The sequence below is a fragment of the Dromiciops gliroides genome, chromosome 4 (genome assembly GCF_019393635.1).
Source record: "Dromiciops gliroides isolate mDroGli1 chromosome 4, mDroGli1.pri, whole genome shotgun sequence".
Taxonomy (NCBI): domain Eukaryota; kingdom Metazoa; phylum Chordata; class Mammalia; order Microbiotheria; family Microbiotheriidae; genus Dromiciops; species Dromiciops gliroides.
The window spans coordinates 478,315,207-478,335,818 of record NC_057864.1 but is presented as its reverse complement, the minus strand read 5'-3'; the positions used below and the strand labels follow the sequence as shown (position 1 = coordinate 478,335,818).

At 47.4% G+C, this 20,612-nt stretch overlaps 1 protein-coding gene across 6 annotated transcripts in view; it reads left to right on the top strand.

Annotated features, from left to right (window-relative positions):
* Positions 1 to 20,612, top strand: part of CUX1 (cut like homeobox 1) — a 423,932-nt gene that overhangs the window by 227,554 nt on the left and 175,766 nt on the right. For all 6 annotated transcript variants that reach the window (XM_043964600.1, XM_043964601.1, XM_043964598.1 and 3 more), the window contains exon 5: positions 18,577 to 18,714. In XM_043964600.1, coding sequence (XP_043820535.1) covers positions 18,577 to 18,714 — 138 coding nt within the window. The remainder of the gene's footprint in view (positions 1 to 18,576; positions 18,715 to 20,612) is intronic.

Sequence of the window (20,612 nt, the reverse complement as noted above, 5' to 3'; positions counted from 1 at the left end):
TGAGGCATACATGAAACACAGAGAAATAAGTGAGTAAAGGGCACGGTGTATGGCACAAACTGTCTATGTTTTAGAAATCCAGAGGGAGAGAGGGTTTTGTCAGCCTGCACAAGGAGAGAGTGTTTGCCCAGCCAGAAATATCCCAACCTAGAGAAGTCGCGAGTCCAGCTCGCTCTTCCTTGCCTGATAGCCCAGATGTAGCAAGTCGGACAATGAGCCTACCCTGTGAAAAGGGGCATCCATTTCCAGTGGCATTTTAGGGTCATCCCCAGCTCGTTATGTCCAGCTCCCTGGGCTTGCATTACAGTCAGATCTCATATGAGAGCGTGGACCCCTCCAGAGGAAAAGACGTGGGGTGGACCCCAAAGCAGGGCCCCAGTGCCATTGAACTTACCCAAAGAGACGAGTGGCTAAATGGGACATGTGTCCATCGAATGAAGGCTGACAGAACAGGGAAAGACCAGCCGTGGAGGGAATCAGAATGTTTTCAAAGCCAGGTGATGGAGGGGACATGACAAGAATGGCAAGTTTGAGAGCTCACCAGAAAAGAAACAGGTTGAACCAGCTATCTCTTACCAACTGGGAAGGGGAAACAAGAGAGGAGAAAGGGATCCTTTGGAGCTTTCAGGACAAGGAGGCAGCTCACATTTGTAATAAGAGAGACGTGGGGGGGGGGGGCGGGAAGTGGGGGGAGGCCTTATCATGCTTCTCTGTACTTCTCAAGAAGCCCTAAAGATGGATAGGGAGAGAGACTGGACCTGAGAGCTCATTGATAGCACTCCCAGGTGAGGAGGGTCTCTCCACCAGTGCACCTTAATGCGTCCTCTGCAGGGGGTCGTAAACTTTTTGTCATAGTTGGTTCAGTAGAGCCCAATAGTACAGTGGTTTGTTCTCTATACTTGATTTTTTTGGTTTGGTTTGGGTTTTTTTTTTGGTGAGGCAATTGCCCAAAGTCACACAGCTAGTAAGTATTAAGTGTCTGAAGTCGGATTTGAACTCAGGTCCTCCTGAATCCAGGGCCGGTGCTCTATCCACTGTACCACCTAGCTGCCCCCTCTATACTTACTTGAAGGAATTACTTTATTAAGTTTCAGATGGAGGGTAGTGAAAATAATGTTGTCATTTCCCCACCCCCCATCCGAATGTGGGAAAACCACCCCCAAATCTATTCATGCACCAGACTGCAGGTTAAGAATCCCTGTCTTAGAAAGTTACCTCGGACCCAGAGAGGTGAGGTGACAGGTCAGTATGTGTCAGAAAAGGGACATGGCTCTAAGTCTCATTGACCCTGAGGCTAGCTCTCTGTTGTACCCCAGGCAGCCCCCCCACCAAGACCCGGCTGAAGTGGAAATTATAAATTAGGGCTCTGTGGGACAATGGAAAGAGGGCTGTCTCAGGGAGCCAGAGGACCTGGGTTCACATCCTGCCCCCGATGACACCATCCTGGTGACTGGGAACAAGTCACCCAAGCTTCCTGAGCCTCTGTTTTCCCACTCTGTTTTGTTTTGGGGATGGCTGGCCCCAACATTGACAAAGATTCACCTTCTCCCCATTGGTTGAGGGAGAAGTCTAGAGAGCATTCTGGCCAAGTTGTGAGTGACCAGGGAGCAGAATGCATCCCTTAACTCAGGTTAGATTTACATGCCTGTGTGGACATTTACACAGCACTTTTCATTTTATGTTCATCATATTGTGCCAACATGCATGCTAAGCTCCATCTTTGTGGGCAGTTGAGAAACCGCTTAGGTGAGGCCAGCGGGCCAGGCAGGAAGTGTGCCAGGGTAGGGGGTGGGGGGCCGGAGGGGGGTCCACTGATGTGTCTTCAAGACTTAGCACATTGCTTCACCTCTCTAGGACGTGGTTTCCTCTTTTGTAAAAGGAGAGGATTCGGGGCAGCTGGGTGACGCAGTGGATAGAGCACTGGCCCTGGATTCAGGAGGATCTGAGTTCAAATCTGGCCTCAGACACTTAACACTAGCTGTGTGACCCTGGGCAAGTCACTTAACCCCAATTGCCTCACCAAAAAAAAAAAGAGAGAGAGGATTCGCCTAAATAATCTTGATTGGTGATTCAAGGGTTCTCCAGAATCCATTTGGAGAAGTGGGCACAGGTACAATGGCAAACCTAATGTGACTAAGTAGAAAAAATGTATCTTACTGATGTTTGTCTTTTGCTGGCAAAAGGAGAAAGTGAAAGATGAGCACAGTACCCCTCTATTCCTGCCCCCCACCCCATGATGACACTTCCCGGTGGCTTCATTCTTATAGATCAGGAATTTCTGGCCTAGCATCTGGGAGACACACACAAATACAGGTGTATAGGCTATGTGATCTAGGCTAGATGTATAGATGAATGCACAGATAACTATTTCAGTGTAATCCTCTTTTGTGGATTTAACATTGTCCTTGACTTTGCCAGACTGTCAAAGGGGTGCCCTGATCAAGAGGAATGGAAGACTTTCTTCCCTTCTTTCTCTCCCACTCTTCTCTCTCTTCCTCCCAGCCCCCTTTGCTCCTCATTTCCCCATGTCCCTCCCCCTCTCCTTCCCACCTTCCTCCTTTCCTTTCCCCTCCTCACTTTTTTTTTCTTTTCTCCCTTACTCATGTGTACCCAACCTCTTCAAAAATCTTTCTTGACATTTCTTCATATTTTGTTGATGACGGAGGTGGTGGGTTGAATGAGTCTTCGCTGCTTGTGCTAGCCTTCTGGATGGCTTTTGAATGAATGAGTCACAGACCCCAGGGAAGCAGAATGTGGCCAAGTACTGCTGCAGTGGGGGTGGGGGTGGGGGTGGGAGGCCACAGCGCCAGTGAGGCAGAGCTTGTTGAGTTACCCAGAGGCATGGGGAGACAGGAGGCCTGGCCTCTGGCTTGGCTCTGGCCTTTTGGAAGACCAAAGGTGCTTGAATCTTGGGTAAAAGTCTGACTAACAGGAGACTGCTCTGAGGTGGGCTTCAGAGCATCAAAAGAGCCTGGAGATCAGAGGAGGCGTGTCCCAGGATCTGGCTGCAACGGGGAGACACTCTCCCTCCCTTCCCCTCCCCCATTGAGGGGAGGGGAGGAGCCACAGTATTCACGGCTCAAGGATGGTGCCTCTCGCTGGCCAACTCTAGGAGTCTGGCTGGTCTTACAACCCACGCTTATTCTTGGGGCCCCCGGCTTCTGAATGACGCTTAGCTCACTGCAAGCCTCCCCCTGGCTCCCAGGGACAGGTAGAGAATGTTCCCCTTGCTGGTGATCATGGCAACCATGCCAGACAACAGCAGAAGGAATCTAGAAAGCCCACGTGTTTATAATGACTACAGTTCAATATTGCTTCTGTAGAATTCCTGGTCGAGGTGTTCTTGTTCCCCCTCCATGTCTGTCTGTCTGTCTGTCTCTCTCCCTCTCTCTCTCTCTCCATCCCTCCCTTCCCCCTTCCTTCCCCCTTCCTCTTTATCTCTCTCTCCTCCCTCCTTCGCTTTCTCCTTCCTCTCCCCATCCCTCCCTCCTTCCTTCCCTCTTTCCCTTTCCCCGTCCCCCTTTCCAGCTCCTGAGGCTGAGCCACCTTTCTTTAGCCCTGTTTTGGCCACGTTTTGCCATTTCCTCCTGAGATAAACTCTGATCCACGGCTTCTGTCCCATTGCTAGTGTCTTCTCCGGGCTTTTAGAGGCAGAGGTGGGCCTGCAGTTTTCAATGGGAAAGAACCATGTTGTTTGCCATTCAAAGGTGTGAGGCAGGGCTTTAAGAACGTGGGTGGTTCTTACTCAATGAGCAGATTGTTCACCTTTCATTGCTCCTTATCAGCAGACAATAAATTGGAAGTTTATTGTGCAGATTGGCTTCCAGGCCTGGCCTCTGAGGCAGGAGGCCCTGGCTTCTGAACCTGCTGCCAGTGGGTGCATGGAATTCTAGAGTGAGCTGGAAGGGATGCAGGGCCTTTTGGGGCAGTGATGCTGCCCGCAAGGTACCCGACTTGTCATGGGTCACACGGGATTTGAACTCAGACCCTGTAACTTCAAAGCCCTTGCTTTTCCCACTCTACCATGTTGCCTCCCTTTCTGGCTTTGGGACCCCAAGCGAGTCACCTCTGGGTGCTCCAGACACTGGAGGCAGGAGGTTGCAGAACAGGGACTGATCCTCGCTAAGGGAATGTCCTCGCTAAGAGTTCCCTAGACTCATCACACAGAGAGCCCACAGTAGAAACCTATGGCAGATTTCATACTTAAAACATAGTCTCATCTAAATCCCTGAGTTTTTAATGTTTCTTTTAAGACATTTTCTCATCTAGAAAGTCCCTAGTCCAGTGGAAACTTCTTAACAGAGTTTTACTCAGTGGAATAAGCACAAGATGTGGAATCAGAAGACTAGCGCTCAAATCCCACTTCCAATGCCCATTGTTTGAGTGACCTTGGGCAAGTCACTTCTCCCGATTGGGGCCTCCCTGTTCTCCTTTGTAAAATAAAGGGGTTGCTCTAGAGGACCTGTGAGGGCCTCTTCAGCTCTCGACCTGTGACCTGAAGGGTCTCAGTCCCTTAAGCTCCTCGTGCCTCAGCTTCTGCACTTGTAAGATGAGGGGGTCTGGCCGGATGGCCTCTGAGGTCCCTTCCAATGGTGAGCCAATGGTCCCCCGAAGCAGGAACAAAGTGTGCTTGCCCAGCAGCCTCAGGGGATGAGGCCTCCCACCCATCCATTTGGGCAGGTGTGGACTTCAGAAAGTTTGGGATTTGTTTTTAAGCATTTCCTTGAGTCTGGTCACAGAACATCAAGCCCAATTTTTATTTTTAAAGATAGAAATGTCACTGATTTGGCAAGAGCTCTAAGTCAGCTCCACCTTGTTGCAGTGTGGCCTGAATTTCCTGCTTTCCAACCTTCCTCCTGTCCTGATGCAGTTTGTTTTTGATTTTAGAAAGGTTTGTGACTAATATTGGTAAAGACCTTCATGGAATTAAAAACACCCCCAGGCGCCAAGGCTGCTCAGCAGCTCCCCCACCTGCTTTTTTTTCTATCTGCCTCCTTATCGTCCTCTCGTTGCTAGGCCCCCCTTGCCTCTGAGCAGATGGGAGAAGTTCCCAGCGAGCTCCAGACCTTACGCTCCACTCCTCCCCTTCCCTTGGTGCCTCCGTGCCCACACCAAGCCTTCCTGACCTTGTCTCCATCTCTTTGCCATAGCTGGTGTTTGGTAGAAATGGGATGGAGGCTTCTTTTAGAATTTGTGTCTGAGCTCATCCCTTTCTTCTCTGTTGCCTTGGCCTCAGCCCCAGCTCAGGCTTTAATCCCTCATCCTGTATGTGCTTCTCTGTGTTCAGAACATGAGCCCCAAAGTCAGTGACAGTACCTGACACAGGTGGTGCCTAATAAGTGCTCATTCCTTCCTGAGCTTAAAACAAAGAGCATCCTGGATCGACATTATGTTTGCCAATGGGCTCAAGGCAAACTCCTCCATTTACTTATGCCTTTGATCTCAGGGTCCCTTTCTAGTTCCTCCAAGGACCTTGGCACCCCTATTGTGCCTTGTGCTGAGAATACAATACCACCCCTTGCCCTCTCTCCCCCTGCCCCAAGTTCTCCTCTTTTCCATATTCCCAAGTTTATAGAGAGGTGAGCGCTCAGCCAGGGCTCAGTGAACAAGCTCATAAGATTCCGGAAGAGAGACACCATCCAGTCTGACCTCATTTTACAGATGACAAAACTGAGGCCCAGGGAGATCATCAGAGGAAGGATTTGAACCCTCAGGACCCAGCTCAGGGGCCCCTTCCTCCAGGAAGCCCTCTCAGCCCTTGCTGCCTCCATGGTGTCTTCCTCAGCTCAGCTCAAATGCCCTCTTCTAGGGGAGGGCCCTTCCCAGTTCCCCGCCCCCAGGGCTAGTGCTTTTACCCACCCACTCCCCTGTATCTACTTAGATGTCTCCAGAGCTAGGCTCTGAGCTCTGTGAGGCAGCCCCTTGTACAAGTGCTGAGCTCCCTGATTAAGGGACATCCACTCAGTTATTTTTATGCATGTCTTACTTTTGCTTCCTCTACTAGATTGTAAGACCCTTGAGGGCAGGCAGAGACTTTTGTGTTTTTCTTTTGTGTGTCTCTGACCTCTGTTCCCCTTGCAGCATCTTTTTTACTGAATAGAATTAAATTGGTTGAATGATGGAGGAAAAAAATCTAAGGAAATAGAAATAGATGCAACTAAAAGATGTTTTAGTTCAGTGTGGGTCCATGTGCCCTTTCTTATAGTTACAGCTGTAAATGTGTTTGGTCGCCTTTGGGTTCTTATAGAAAGTTAAACAGGTTGGGGAATATTTTCTCTCCTCCCCTCTTCCACAAAGTTCCTGTGGTCCAGCTGACAGACTCACATCACTGGCATTTGTTTTAAATATGTCTCCATCTCTCTTTCATATTTGATTTTTATTAGGAGTATGGTGGCAACTTAATTTATGGTTAAAGTAGATGTCGTGACCACATCATTACTGCAATGTCTAATAATGTCATTGGCTAGTTCATTGGCCTTGGCAATGACCAGTCAGTCACCGGCCCTTCTAACTCCCCTTCACCAAGTAGACAGAAGGTAGCATTTGCTCTGCTACCCCCTTGCCTGCAGTCAGGCAGCAGGAAATTGGATGGATGGATGGATGGATGGATGGATGGATGGATGGATGGATGGATGGATGGATGGATGGATGGATGGATGGATGGATGGATGGATGGATGGATGGATGGATGAATGGATGGATGGATGGGTGGGTGGGTGGGTGGATGGATGGATGGATGGATGGATGGATGGATGGATGGATGGATGGGTGGGTGGATAGATTGGTGGGTGGGGCATTATTAGGAACTTAATCTGTGCCAATTTCTGGGCTAAGGATGGGGGCTCTAAAGATATAAGGAAAATGGACCTTAAGGGACCACTACAGCTTCACCCACTCTTTTCTCCTCATTTCTAAAGGCATTCCCTAAGCATCTCCCATATGCCTGGCACTGAGCTGGGTGCCTAGGGTGCAGAGATAAAAACAAACCAGTGCCTGTCCTCCTGGAACTCAGAGCCTGCTGGAGGGTAAAGGCAGGGGGGCGAAGCCACAGCACATGGGCAGAAAAGTAAAGACAAAATTACAAAGTGATTTCAGTGATCATGGAGATCATTGGGAACTTTCTGAAGGAAGCAACACTTGGGCAGCACTTGGAAAGGAACTGGGGTCTCCAAGAGGTAGAAGTGAGGAGGGAGGTCACGCCAGGCATAGAGCACAACTTAGGCAAAAAGTTCGAAGGCGAGAGGGGACATGGTACACAGCAAAAAAGGAGGAGCCATCTGGGCTGGAGCATATAGACTGTGCAGAGGGATAATGTGTGCCCACCAGTGAGATGGGCTGGAGCCATGAATTCAGCAAGTGTTTACTAAATGCACTTTATTAAGGTGATAGAGATAGGAAGACAAACACATCTAGTCAAAGAGCATATGTTTGATTGGGGAAAACACTGGATCCAGAGAAAATTAAATACAAAACACGTGTAAAGTAATTTGGTTGAAGGGAAGGGGAAGTACCAGCCTGGGTGGGATTATACCCCACCACCTCCTAGCCCCTGACTTCCTGTCCAAAGTGACTCTTGAGCTGAGCTTTGAGGGAATTCTGATGACCATTTGTGAAGGACTTTAAATGCAGACCAAGGTTTGTGTTTTGCCTGGAAGCTATAGGGAGTGTGAGAAAATAATTATGAATGATGGATTTCTAGGAAAGATCCAGACTTCAGTCTAGTCGTTCTCTTCCCCTCACCCCAGAAAGTTTAGCTCAGTTCTTGGGATGAAGCCAGGTAAACAAGAGGAATGCAGGTTGGTTCTTTTGTTTAGCTAGGGGAAGAAGCACACTTAGAGGCGGGAATTTGCCCTCTTTAGAACACCTTCAGGTCATGTCGATCAATGCCAACAAATGATTCTAAGACCATTTGGCTTAGATCAAAGTATGGTGACTCTACCCAAAGGAGATAAAAAGCCTAGATCATGAGAGGCTTGCTCTCTCTGCCTCTCTGCTTGCCCTCATGCATCCATCCATCCATCCATCCATCCACCCATCCTTCCAGCCATCCATCTATCCACCCACCCATTCATCCACCCACCCATCCATATAGGGAGACCAGGGAGCCATCTGTGGCAGTAATCCAAGCAGAATGAGGTGAGAGCTTGAATTAAGTCAGTTGTTATTTGGGGAAAGAGAGGGAGGGGGTGAGGCCATCCCTGAGTGGCCAACCTGGGGGCCTAGAAGGATTCTGAGGCACTCGAGAAATGAGGCAGTGAGGAGGAAGGGCAGGGCTCCTGGGAAAGGGGACGGGTTTAGAGTCAACCCACTGGGGTTTCATGCTTCTTCCAAAGCTCCATGACCTTGAGCAAAAATGTGGCTGGTGAGATCTGCTCTGTTGGCCTCCCGGGGCCGCAAACCTGAAGGCCGTTGCCCTTTTTATTTTCATCTTTGTATTTTCAGTATCAAGCATACTACAGGCCTTTAATAAATGCTTATTTATTGCATTGATAGGCCTGAAAGCACTCCATAAATGGCAACAGCGAGTTCTTATGACAACAACAATAATAATAATAGCTAACACTTGCAATTATTATCTCATTTCATTGTTACAACAACCCTGGCAGGTAGGTCCTTTTACTGTCCTCATTTTTTACAGATGAGAAAACTGAGGCAGGCAGCAGGCAAGTGACTTGCTTAGGGTCACACAGCTAGTAAGTGTTTGAGATCAGATTTGGACTCTGGTCTTCCTGACTCCAGGCCCGGCACTCTATCCACTCTGTCACTTAACTGAGGAGAAAAGATATAGGGAAAGAAGCTAGGGGTCAAATGCAGAATAAACATGCTGCAAGGAACCAGTTGTCCAGCAATCTTGGCAGAGTGGCTGAATCTGTGTGCCCAGGGAAGCAGCTGTAGCTCGTGGGCCGTTCCTAAGTAGGGGAGCTGACCAATGGCAGGTGCTTCTGTCCCTCCCCTGTAGCTAAACTGGTTTCAAGGATGGGTATCCCTTATTTGTTTATAGCATTCTATTCTATTTGGGCTAAAGAAAAAGCCAACGCTAACATGCATAAATAAGTATCCTGTTTCTAATTTTATTGTCGACTCTAATAAAATGTATTAGCAGCAGCCTTCCACCTTCATTACACTCAGCAGTGACTAGAAGTGAAACTCAAATGTGAAATCATTCACAGCAGATTAGAGTTTTACCCCCAGCTTTCGAGATTTGTTGTTCTGTTATTTTCACTCGTGTCCAACTCTTTGTGACCCTGTTTGGGGTTTTCTTGGCAGAGATATTGGAGTGGCTTGCCATTTCCATCTCGAGCTTGTTTGACTTATGAGGAAACTGAGGCAAGCAGAGTGACGTGACTTGCCCAGGGTCACACAGCTAATAAGTGTCTGAGGCTATATTTGAACTCGGGTCTAATGACGCTAGGCCAGGATCAGTACCTGTTGCACCAGCTAGATACCGGGTTTTTAAGATGCTCCACCAAGAGTTTCTCATTGACTCACTGTTTTCATATTCTGATGCTTTTAAACAAAGAGTGTCCTTCATGATAGAATCATAAGCTAGCGCTCTTTCATAAACTCACTAGGAGGCGGGTTACAGGTGAAATACTGGCCGGCGTACAGGGAAGAGAGCAGCGAATTCCCGAGTGGTTCTGCTTTTGTTCATCCCTTACTCTAAGAAATAAACGGTGCTCGTCGGGCATCATGCTCCGGCATGAGTGTGTCTGTATGAAGGTGCATCCCTGGGCTGAAGGACCTGTCCCAGGATTTATGGGCGTGGGCAGCTTCCCGGTGAAGAAGCTCTTGTGAGCTGGCTCCTTGGACCCTGAGGGCCTTAGAGAGTCACCTAGAGAATGAAGTTTAGTCATAGCCCTGCGGGAGGACTTGAATCCATGTATTCCTGGCTGTAAGGCCTTTCAGTGACGAAATTCAGGCCTCCTTAAGGAATGCACATTCCCCAGTGCTCCATCAACCCTTAGCTAAACTGTTTTATGGATTTGCAAATTGTTTGCCCACCAGAGAAAACAAACAGCAAATCCATCAATAACTCTCTCAGACTGGTATTTAGCAAATCTGTTAACTACTTGGTGGCTGCTTTCTTCATTTGTTTTTGAGCAGATAATTAATGGACTTTCTGATTATGCCTGTTCTACAGAATTCCTGTTTGGGAATTTGTTTCAGTGTTCCCTGGAAAGCAGTGGGGCTCGTGTATGCATTGCTCAGTGGTCCTCGCGTGTCTTTGGCTCAGCTGATGTTCCCTCCTGGCAAAGACCACTATCGCACCAGAAAAGGGCCAAATTAAAGGCATTATTTGTGGGTAGGAATCATTTGTTCAGCAAATACTTAATAAGCACCTACTGTGTGCTGCGCACTAAGGACACACAACATGATGATAAATGCCCTGCTTACTCTCAAGGAAGGACTGAGATTCTAATGACTTACATTCAACATCTGTTGAGTGACTTGTATGAGTAGGGCCCTGATAGGTCTTGGTGGCTCAAAGCCTTCTCTCCATCACCTTCAACAAGTTGGGGGAACCATGAGTTCCTCTACTGGAAACTTTTTAATTAAAATGAAATCCCAGCATGCACTTTGAGAATCACAAGGCCAGAGGAGCACCTGTTTCTAACTAGGGACATACCTTGTCACAAACAATTCCAGTTAATTGACTTCTTGTTGTTGAGGCGTTTCAGTCGTGTCCAACCCTTCTTGATCCTGTTTGGGGTTTTCTTGGCAAAGATACTGGAGTGGTTTGCCATTTCTTCAGCTCATTTTACAGATAAGGAAACTGAGGCAAACAGGGTAAAGTGACTTACCCAGGGTCATACAGCTGGTATCTAAGGTCAGATTTTACTGGTTTGCTACCCACACATAACAATAGAATGGGAGAAATGGCACCTCTCGGGGGACCAGGCTTCCTGAAGGTTTAGGCTGTGCGATCTCTCTGTCTGTCTCTGTCTCTGTGTGTGTCTGTGTGTCTGTCTGTCTCTCTGTTTCTCGTTTTTTATTTTCTCAGTCTCTATTTTCTGTGTCTCTGTTCCTTTCTCTCACTGTTTAGGGTTAGGCACCATAGATAACAGTCCCTTCAGACAAAAGTGGAGGTCCCAGAATGGTTTATTTTAGGATCCAAACCTTGGGAAACCCATTATCAGTAATATAAAACATTCATTACCACCAGATATCTTGGCAGGGTTTCCAACTTATTTCTCTCACTTGTTTTGGACAGGGTTACAGACCTGTACTTGTAGAAAGTAGAGGTGTTGATGTTCTAGAGTTAGTTTAAAATGGGAGTTCTTAACTTGGGAGGAGGGGGTCTCCTATGGGTCACTTTCATTGTGGGGCACAAACTTGGATGTGAAAACAATTACATTTTAACTTGAACCGGCCTCTGAGTGAAACGTACCATTTCTTTCAGTTCTGAACATAGGGTATAAACATTATTCTGGGAAGGGGTCCACAGGCTCTCAGAGAGGCCCAGGCCACAAAAAAGGCAAAAATCCCCTGGTTGTAAGGGATAGGTTTTAGCAGTCTCTCAGAGAACGCCACACTGGGAGCTGTTCTCATCTTAGAACCCCCAGACCAGAGCCTTGTGGCAGTGTGGCTCAGTGGAGAGAACCCAAAACCTAGATCCAAGGGATCTGGCTTTGTTTGAATATTGGCTCTGCCCCTTACAACCTCTCTGACCCTGGGCAAGTCATTTCACTTGCCTTCTTTGAGATGTCTGGGTTAGACCAGAGGAACCTTGAGGTCCCCTCCAGCCCTAGGGCTGTATTCCTGGGGTCATCTGCATTCAGAAGTCAGGGGGATGTTGTCATTTCTTTAGGGGCCTGCATATTGTGTTTGCCCACAGAAGCCAGGTCTCACTAACTCAGTCATTTGTGCACATTGCCCTAGTTTCTGCTCGGCTCAGATAGTACATTATTGGTTAAAATTAGAAAATGTGACTCCCTTCCCTCCTTGCTCTGCCCCCAGTTCGAGGGCCCGGAATAAAACCACTGGAGGAGGTAATGCAATCTTTGGATTCAACTAGAGGCATTCCTTAATTTGGACGACCTGGGTTTTAAGCAATGATTAATCTTGGAATATTGCTCTTGATCACAGCCCTTCTGCGAAGGCTTAAATGGATTTTACAGCCCCTCTGGAGTGCTAGTCCAATCTTGCTGAACCAATGCCAACCCATAGATTCTTGTTCTCCTTCCCATATTGGCACATTAGCAAAGGGAACCCTGTTGCTGAGTCTGGAGAGCATTTTTTTTTTTACTTAAACAGTGTATAATTAGCGAGGCTCCATTTTCCACATTTTCACTTTGCCTTAAAGTGAAAATGAATAAAAAATAGTTTAAGGTAGTTTTCAAATAAAATCTTTTAAACTATGGGGAACATAGGTGTGCTGCTGAAATTATGGGCAGCACATCCTGGCGAGGCTGCAATGGTAGAAATGCTTATGGCCCTGGGCCTATCGAGTCCAGGGTTTGGGCTCCATGAACCAGTCTCTGTAAAAGTAAGATCTCTAGAGCGCTTAAAAGAAAATTAATAATAGAAAGGAAAGTTCTGTGTTGGCCAATACCACGTGAATTGTAATTTAAACAAGGAGGCAGGCTTTTTCCACCTTCCTTGACAAGGTTTACCTAACAGGGCTGCCTTTTTATCAGCCTCTCTGTTTTGTATACAGTATGTTTGCATGAGTTTGTCTGCAAAGGAATTTCTTTTAAACAAAAGAAAGGCATATGACAGGGTAGTGATCACCTCTTACTTTTCAAATTTTGTCTGTCATTTCCAAAGGTTTTCATTCTTGATCTTAGCCATTCCTCAAATAGAGGAAAGATAGTGGGGGGGGGGGGGAACTGTTGGAAGCATTAACTTTGGAGCGTTCAGTTTGCTAGTCTTGAATTAAGATTTTGTGTGTGTGTGTGTGTGTGTGTGTGTGTGTTGTATTTTCCTCCCCTTTAAAATAACTGGGGTGGTCCTGGCACACTCAGTATCTAGACAGCTTTTCATCAGTCGCTCATCAGCATGCTAATTGCTGTATAACTAATTATGCCCTGAATTCCAGTTGATTTTCTTAATGAGACAGCTGGGTTAATTATGTAATCGTATGATTACATTAGCCTAGAGTGCCCTGGCAAAAAGGAATGCATGCAGTAATGTGATGTCATTGCGTGAGCGTATTCACAAGGGCCGTATTCATCGTCTGTCTAATGACAGGGGCAGGCGGCATTACCCACAGTGCTCTCTGTGTCAACAGTGACATCAAATGGATTAAAATCTGCCTTTTCTGCTCAAGAGCCGTGGTGGAAAACCATCTAATGGCAAATCCCAAAGTTTGGGTCCTCCCCATAGAGGTCCTACTTTTATGGTGGGGAAGACGGAGGAGGTGGTTGGCAACACCGTCTTGTTGGTGTCTGTGGGTGATGGCAGCTATTGCTTGGTCACTGGGAGCGAGTGCAGTGTTTTCTTTGGGTCAGCCTTTAATTCTTTTTTCAGGACGCCATATAAACTCTCGTGAAGTTTAGCAAAGACATGCTTCCTTCTTTGGAGAATGCTTTTATAGGTTGTTGGACACCACCGCTGTTTGGTTTTCACTGAGGCACGCCAAAGCTCATTTATAACAAGCCCTGGGTCCCAAAATGAGCGCTAAACGGTTATTACCAGTTGCTCCAAATTAAAAATAATCTGCATTTAAATGATTTTATATGAGGACAGTTGGCAGGAAGTCAGACCCCTAATTTGGACTCAGCATTACTTGGCAGCCACCCCAGCTCTGTTCCTCAGTTTACCTATCCATAAAATGCCATCATCAGGTAAATCATAGATACTAGTATGTGATAGCTGGCAGCAATACTTATCCTCACTGACCGTTGGCATTATGGAGATGTTTGTGATACTTAGCCTAAATGATCATAGACAACAGTGATGATCATTCGCTGAGCTATCATTAGATTCTTGGGGTCTTATGGTACATTATTAGGGGGAGTCTCCCTTCAAGATTCAGCAGCGATTTCCCTTTTCCCAATTGACTTTGTGCTGATTTAGCGAATACCCCTACACGGACAGTTGCAGTGGTCACTTGTTTTTTAGTTGTGTCCGACTCTCCATGACCCCATTTGGAGTTTTCTTAGCAAAGATACTGGGGTGGTTCGCCACTGCCTTCTCCAGCTCATTTTTAGATAAGGAAACTGAGGCAAACGGGGTGAGGTGACATGTCCAGGGTCACACAGCCAGTAAGTGTCTAAGGCTGGATTTGAACTCCAGGAGTCTTCCAGACTCTAGGCCCAGCTCACTCTGCACTGTGGTGCCCCCTAGCTGCCCCATATATACGTCTATCCATGCTAAAAAGCAATTGCCTTGAGGGCAGGGATTATTTTGCTTTTAATCATTGTACCCCAGCATTTAGTTCAGTGCCTGATGTGTGGTAGGTGCTTCATCAATGTTTGTTGATTGATTTGGGGATTTATTAGGTGCCTCTGAATCCATCAGCAAGCTGTGAGTGTCCTCTGAATGGTAACTAGGAACAGCATCCTTCTTTTTTTTTTTTTTTTTTTTTAGTGAGGCAATTGGGGTTAAGTGACTTGCCCAGGATCACACAGCTAGTAAGTGTTAAGTTTCTGAGGCCAGATTTGAACTCAGGTACTCCTGACTCCAAGACCTGTGCTCTATCCACTGCGCCACCTAGCTGCCCCAACAGCATCCTTCTAATCAGAGATATGGGAGTTAGAGGATTTCTTTGTGGTTGGATTTTTGGAGAGGGCTATGTTACCTCCCTAAAATTCTTGAATAAATAAAACTGCAGCGATCTAAGGACGGCAGAATTTGGAATGAGACATAACAATCCTCGTGTGGGGTTTAAATGGCATTGGAAATAATGAAGGAGACCAAAAGCGGCGATTTCCCAAGATTAGCATGCAGGTTGGGGTTTGGCGCAAAGAAATTCATTGTTTTGGTCTCCAGCCCAAACATGCTAGAGTTATTATGTTGTCATGGGGTAATTAGCTGTTCTTTTAATGCTAGTAATAAAAATTAAGCTTAAGATGTGCTTGAGCACCGCCTTTAACATATCCCCAAACAATATTCCGACGTTCTAAGCACTTAGTCACTCAGATGCCTGCGCTGGGAGAAGGCATGGAGGTGTTGGAATGTTCAGTTCATTCTTCATCCCAGGACGAGTTTGGCTACTTAAGCATTAACCTTTAATAGATCTGATTTAAATATACATGTCATGATGAATAATTATGAGATTGCAGGAATTTTCATTTACAATGTAATGCTTCTTAGAGATTGAAAATTGGATGAAAGGTCTAGGTATGGCTCACTTTGCAGCCTCCCGCTTCTTTCTGGATGTCCCTAAATTCCTTGTGGATTTGAGCTTGGGAGACTGTTGTTTATTGGAAGCAGACACAGTGTCTTCTGGGGCTCTTGGCCTTTAAAAATGAATGGATGAGAAAACTTGTTGATAGAAATTTTAGGGGTAGAGGGCACCCTCTAAGCACAGTCGTTTATAAATACAATTTATACTGGCAATTGCTCTGTGAGCACAAAACTTAATAGAATTTTGTACAAGAGTCAGATTTTAGCCTTTTCTTCCTCACTCTCTATTTTAAGTTAAGATGCGGTCATTCCACATCAGAAGTCCAGAGGATGGCTTTCCTAGTCCCCCTCCCTCAGCTGTTAAGTCACCTTGTAGCAGTCTTGTATCTGCCTGCATGTGTGCATACTTCTTCACTGGCTAGACATTGAGACCCTCAAGGGCAAGGGACTGAGTCAGTTCATCTTTGTATTCAGAGTGCTTAACATATCATTGACATTTAATGAATGCTTATTGATTGATTGCCTTAGGGCCTTAAGACCAGGTCTTGAGGATAGGTGGAATGAACTTGGCCTGGTTTCCTCTGCATGAAAGAAGACTCAGGGTAGATGTAGTTGTTTGTCCTTCCTTTTGAAAGAGGACCACGACATTGGAGGTGATGTCATGAGCTGCACTGAATTGGAGTTAAGGGAGGGAGGGCTGTGCAAGGTGACCAACCTCACTCTCTCCTCCACAGCCATCTGGGTTCAGTGACAAGATATATACCAGAGGGGCAGCTAGGTGGTGCAGTGGATAGAACACCGGCCCTGGATTCAGGAGGACCTGAGTTCCAATCTGGCCTCAGACACTTGACACTTACTAGCTTTGTGACCCTGGGCAAATCACTTAACCCCAATTGCCCCGCAAAAAAAAAAAAAAAAAAAAAAAAGATATACACTAGAACAACTGGAGATGGCCTCAGACAGGGTTAAGTGACTTGTCCAGTGTCACATAGCTAGTAAGTGTCTGAGGAGAGATTTGAACCCAGGTCCTCCCAACTTCAGGGCCAGTGCTCTATCCAACGTAAGAGATATTAGAGAGCCACTGTGTGGGTGAAGAGCAAGGAAAAGTAGCACGTTGGGCTCAGATGTCAACAGGTACTTCCAGATACTTAGAACCGTCTGAAAGTGGAATGCATCCCCAAGAGGTAGTGGACGTGCCCTTCTGGGAGGTCTCTCGTTGGGTACATACATTAGAGCAGGGATTCCTTCAGGTCCTTTCCAACACTTAACCTCCACTAGGATTATTCTAAGAGCTCACCTTGTAGAGAGCTCCCCGAAAAGACTTGAAAAATATGATTTAGTATAAATATTTTGATGCAGATTAAAATAATAAGGAAAAGCCATAAATAAAAAGGTGACATCGTTATAAACTCTATGTCCAGAGGATAAATGAGCAGCCGCCCGAGATTTTGTGTTAGGGAGAATGTCACGGCCCAGGTTGCTGGTGGACGCGCTCGTTACAGACTGCAGCCCCCTTCCTCGGATTCTGGCTCCGCCGAGTCCAGCAACATGCGTCTATAAACTCTCAAAGGCACTGGCATATTGAAGAACACATGGGCTTGTGGTTAATGTGTTAACCGAGGTACAATAGACTTATTATTTGTTTCCAGGAACCAAGGGTGGTCTGAAAAATTAATGACTACAGTGTTTGAAAATTAAGTGAACTCCCTAATATATACTCTTGTTGATCTACTGCGTTGGGTGTTTAGCATTCCTCAACAGGAGACTAAATCTTTGCCGTCATCTCCCCAGTGATGCTGGCGCCCATACGAGAAATGTATTCAATAATCTTTTATAAGCCCAGTGGACTCCAGCATTCTACGTCTCAGACGGGGGCTGAGAATTCCAAAGGAAAGACCCCATCGGTGCCCAGCAGGTGCATTGTAATTGCCTTTTAGGCAGCAGAAGAAAAACGATTGAATCGACGCTGGGAGAACATTTAAAGTGTTTCTAATTTGTGCTGAATTAATGGTAAAGGCAAAAACCTAAGATTAAGTGCTGTAGAAATCTATGGATATTGCTTCTCATTTCAGTCTCAAATTCTGTTTTCTGTAAGTAAATCTGATTGTAGATGCCACAGAGAATTTGCATCAATAGCTAGCACCCTCAGCTCTTTCCATTTTGAGAGATGCCCGGCCCAAACACTGTAATTGTGCTCATTTGTGACGTTTTCAACTGTTAGGGCAATAATTGGTAACAGCTGTGGAAGGTCCCCTGACCTAGGGTGACCTATTAGGAGGTTGTGGCTTAACTCAAGCCAGACCAACAAGTGGGCTCTGTGACAGGGCTGAGTAAGTAATTGATCCAGTGACCAAAAGGGGCATTTTCTCTCAATTTTCACTCAATTCCTCACTTCTCTGAGGGTTACTAACCTTGTCAGAGTCCCCCGGCACCTCAGGGTTTGACTTAATACTCTTTCTTCTTCGTTAACAGTGCCGGTGTGTGATGGAAAAGGCCCAATGCTTTCATAATCATGGTCTTCATAAAAGCCAGTGTTTCCCATCATTCAGAGCTAGTTTTCCCATTGGCCCCATTGTGTGGGCCCGGGCAGATGCCCACCCCCAGTCTCAGCCTGGGACTCAGGAAGGATTCGCATTTCTCAGCTGCTTTTTGTGCTGCTGTCATCAGGTGTGTTTCGTCTTCTGATCAGCATCCAGGAATGGAAATCCTGCTATTAACGTGTCATATGATAATAGTTGTGCCTCAAACTCTTTACCTCAGCTCTGAGGCAGGCGCTGGTGTGTCCGACCCAGTCTCCTGGGATTGTCCAGCATCAGCCTTTTAAGCTGTCACTGGAATGGATGTGCCTTTTCACAAAATAAATACCTTTGCACCACAGAGAGCAGAGCCGTCTGGCACTAAGAGCATGCACACTTATTTATTTTTTTTAATGGTAGGAGAGGGCCTGTTGTGTGCAGGGCCTGGGGCTGCCCTTCCATCAGCTTCCCCTCCCGGCTCCTCTGCATCACAGGCGCATTTTGTTCCCCAAGGGAAGCCCTGACCTTGAGGCACTCGATTAGAATGGCAGTGAGGGCCGGGGTGCTGAGCTGTAGCCCCAGCCATTTGTCCAGCAGAGTAAGGAGCCTCCTGTGACTCCCGGTCGTGTTTCCAGCTCTGTGCGGGCGGTCCCCACCACCACCAAGGGCAGAGTTCTCTAGAGCCTCTAGCTCCCTGCCCAGTGGTGGCCCAAGAATCTTTGACAGACCCAGCCAACCTTTCTCTTTGTTTTCCTCCCCTGTCCTACAGATCCAGTCCCAGCCCTGGACGTTGGGCAGCAGCTCCAGCTCAAGCTCCAGCGCATGCACGATATTGAAACCGAAAACCAGAAGCTGAGGGAGACGCTGGAGGAATACAACAAAGAATTTGCTGAAGTGAAAAATCAAGGTAGGCTGGAAGGCGGGGGCTCTTCGTGGACCTTTGGGGGGGGCCTTAATGGCATTTCATGAAGTCCAGGACACAGCAGCCATTACAGGGAGGTGAGGACGACGCTCGGACCTCTCAGAAGGGGAGCCTCTTCTGTGTCTAGAGGTGGCGGGCTCTATGCCTCCATTGTCATGGGCCAATAGCATGGGCCTGGACCTCGAGGCAGGCCCCACCTGTCAGAGCGCCAGCCGCTGATCAAAGGATTCCAGCCAGGAGGGCCTTGAATAATTACTGCTGCCGAGCATTAAGGCTTTGGACTCCTCCTCGCCCTGGCTCTCGGCTCTCCTTGTTCATGTCGCCAGCCGGCTGGTTATCAATTCAGCAGAAACATCATCTCGGTGTGGCCGGGCGGCCGCCACAGGCCCAGACAAACGGGGTGAAAAGCTCAGCTCTCCTGCCCCAGAAAACGCCACAGGATCATTTAGAACCTGGTCCGCTCATCCTTTCCCTGTCCAGACAGCGGGCCTCGAGAACGGGCCAGCTCAGAGCAAGGGCTCTGTGGGACAGGGAGAGACCTGGAAGAAGGGCAGCAGCCGATTCCATGAGCACGCTGTTTTTCTTCTTTTGTTTGGCACAGATCGATTGCTTTTAGGACTCTGCAAAAGTATCTTTAAAAGCATTTGAAGAAAAACTAATGAAATATAGCTTTTAGATGGGGGGGGGGTGTTACCCCAGTACTAGAAGGGTGTTCCTCTGCCCCCTTAGTGTTCCCCCGCTGCTGAGGCGATCTTCTAAAGCCTGTGTCTGGCTAGGGTGCTCGCTCCCCTTCCCGAGACCCTTCCGCGGCTCCCCTGTTTTCTCAAGGATAAAATATAAATCCCTCAGCTTGACATTTAAAGCCTTTCCGAGTCTGACACTAGCCTGCCCTTCCAAATTGATTTCATATTAGCTCAGTGGCACAGTGGCTAGAGCTCTAGGCCTAGAGTCAGGAAGACCTTAGTTCAAATCTGACCCCTGGGCAGATCACTCCACCCCTGCCTACCTTAGTTTCCTCATCTGTCAAATGAAGGTAACAGTTGGTGCCAACCTCGCAGAGGTGTGAGGATCACCTAGGGTCGTGATCACAAAGTGCTTTGCGCCGCGCCTGGTCCTGGTAAGGGCTGTGTGAGCGTTAGCTCTGATTCTCATCCCTCCCCTTGGCATATGCGTTCCAGCCCCCCTTCCTGTTCGCTGTGCGGGGAATGCCTCCTCTCCTCACTGACACCTCTTAGAACCCCTTGTTTCCATCAAGGGTCAGTTCACGGGCCTCCACAGGTGGGGACCCTTTGGTGCTCTCTCCATTTGTGTTACCCTGTACCCATTTCTCAGGCTGTGAGATGTGGTGAGTAGAGAGAGCCTCAGAAGCAGGAAGACTGCTGCTCGGGACACAGGCTGGGCCGCCCCAAGGAAATCACTTAGCAACTTATCATCTAGAAGCAAAGTGCAGGAGTTTCTGATCAAACTTGATAGGTACCATTGGTTTCCTGCAGTGAAGTCAGACGTCATAAAACAAAACTGGGGATGAGGCCAACAGGTCTCCCAGAGGCTAGAGATGGGGGTGTCCATGCAGGTGCAGGACCGCTCTGCCCTGAAATGGAGTGCAGAAGGTAGCTGTGGCCAGTGCCCTTGTTGCTCATGGGGCGTCCATCTTAAGTGCTGCCCGTTAGAGCCATTTCCCCCATACCTGTGACCCTCTGCAGTAAGGAGGAGACCTCTTTTAGGGGTGTCCAGCCTTCCTGCACACATCCCATAGACCAGAAATGCTAAAAGAAGGGGCAATACCTATCTCAGTTTCCAGCCCTGACAAGGCCAGTGGTGTGAGTCCCATTTTTCTTCCCTAGAAACTCTCCAGGTAGTTCTTCCTGTGAGTAAAACTCAGT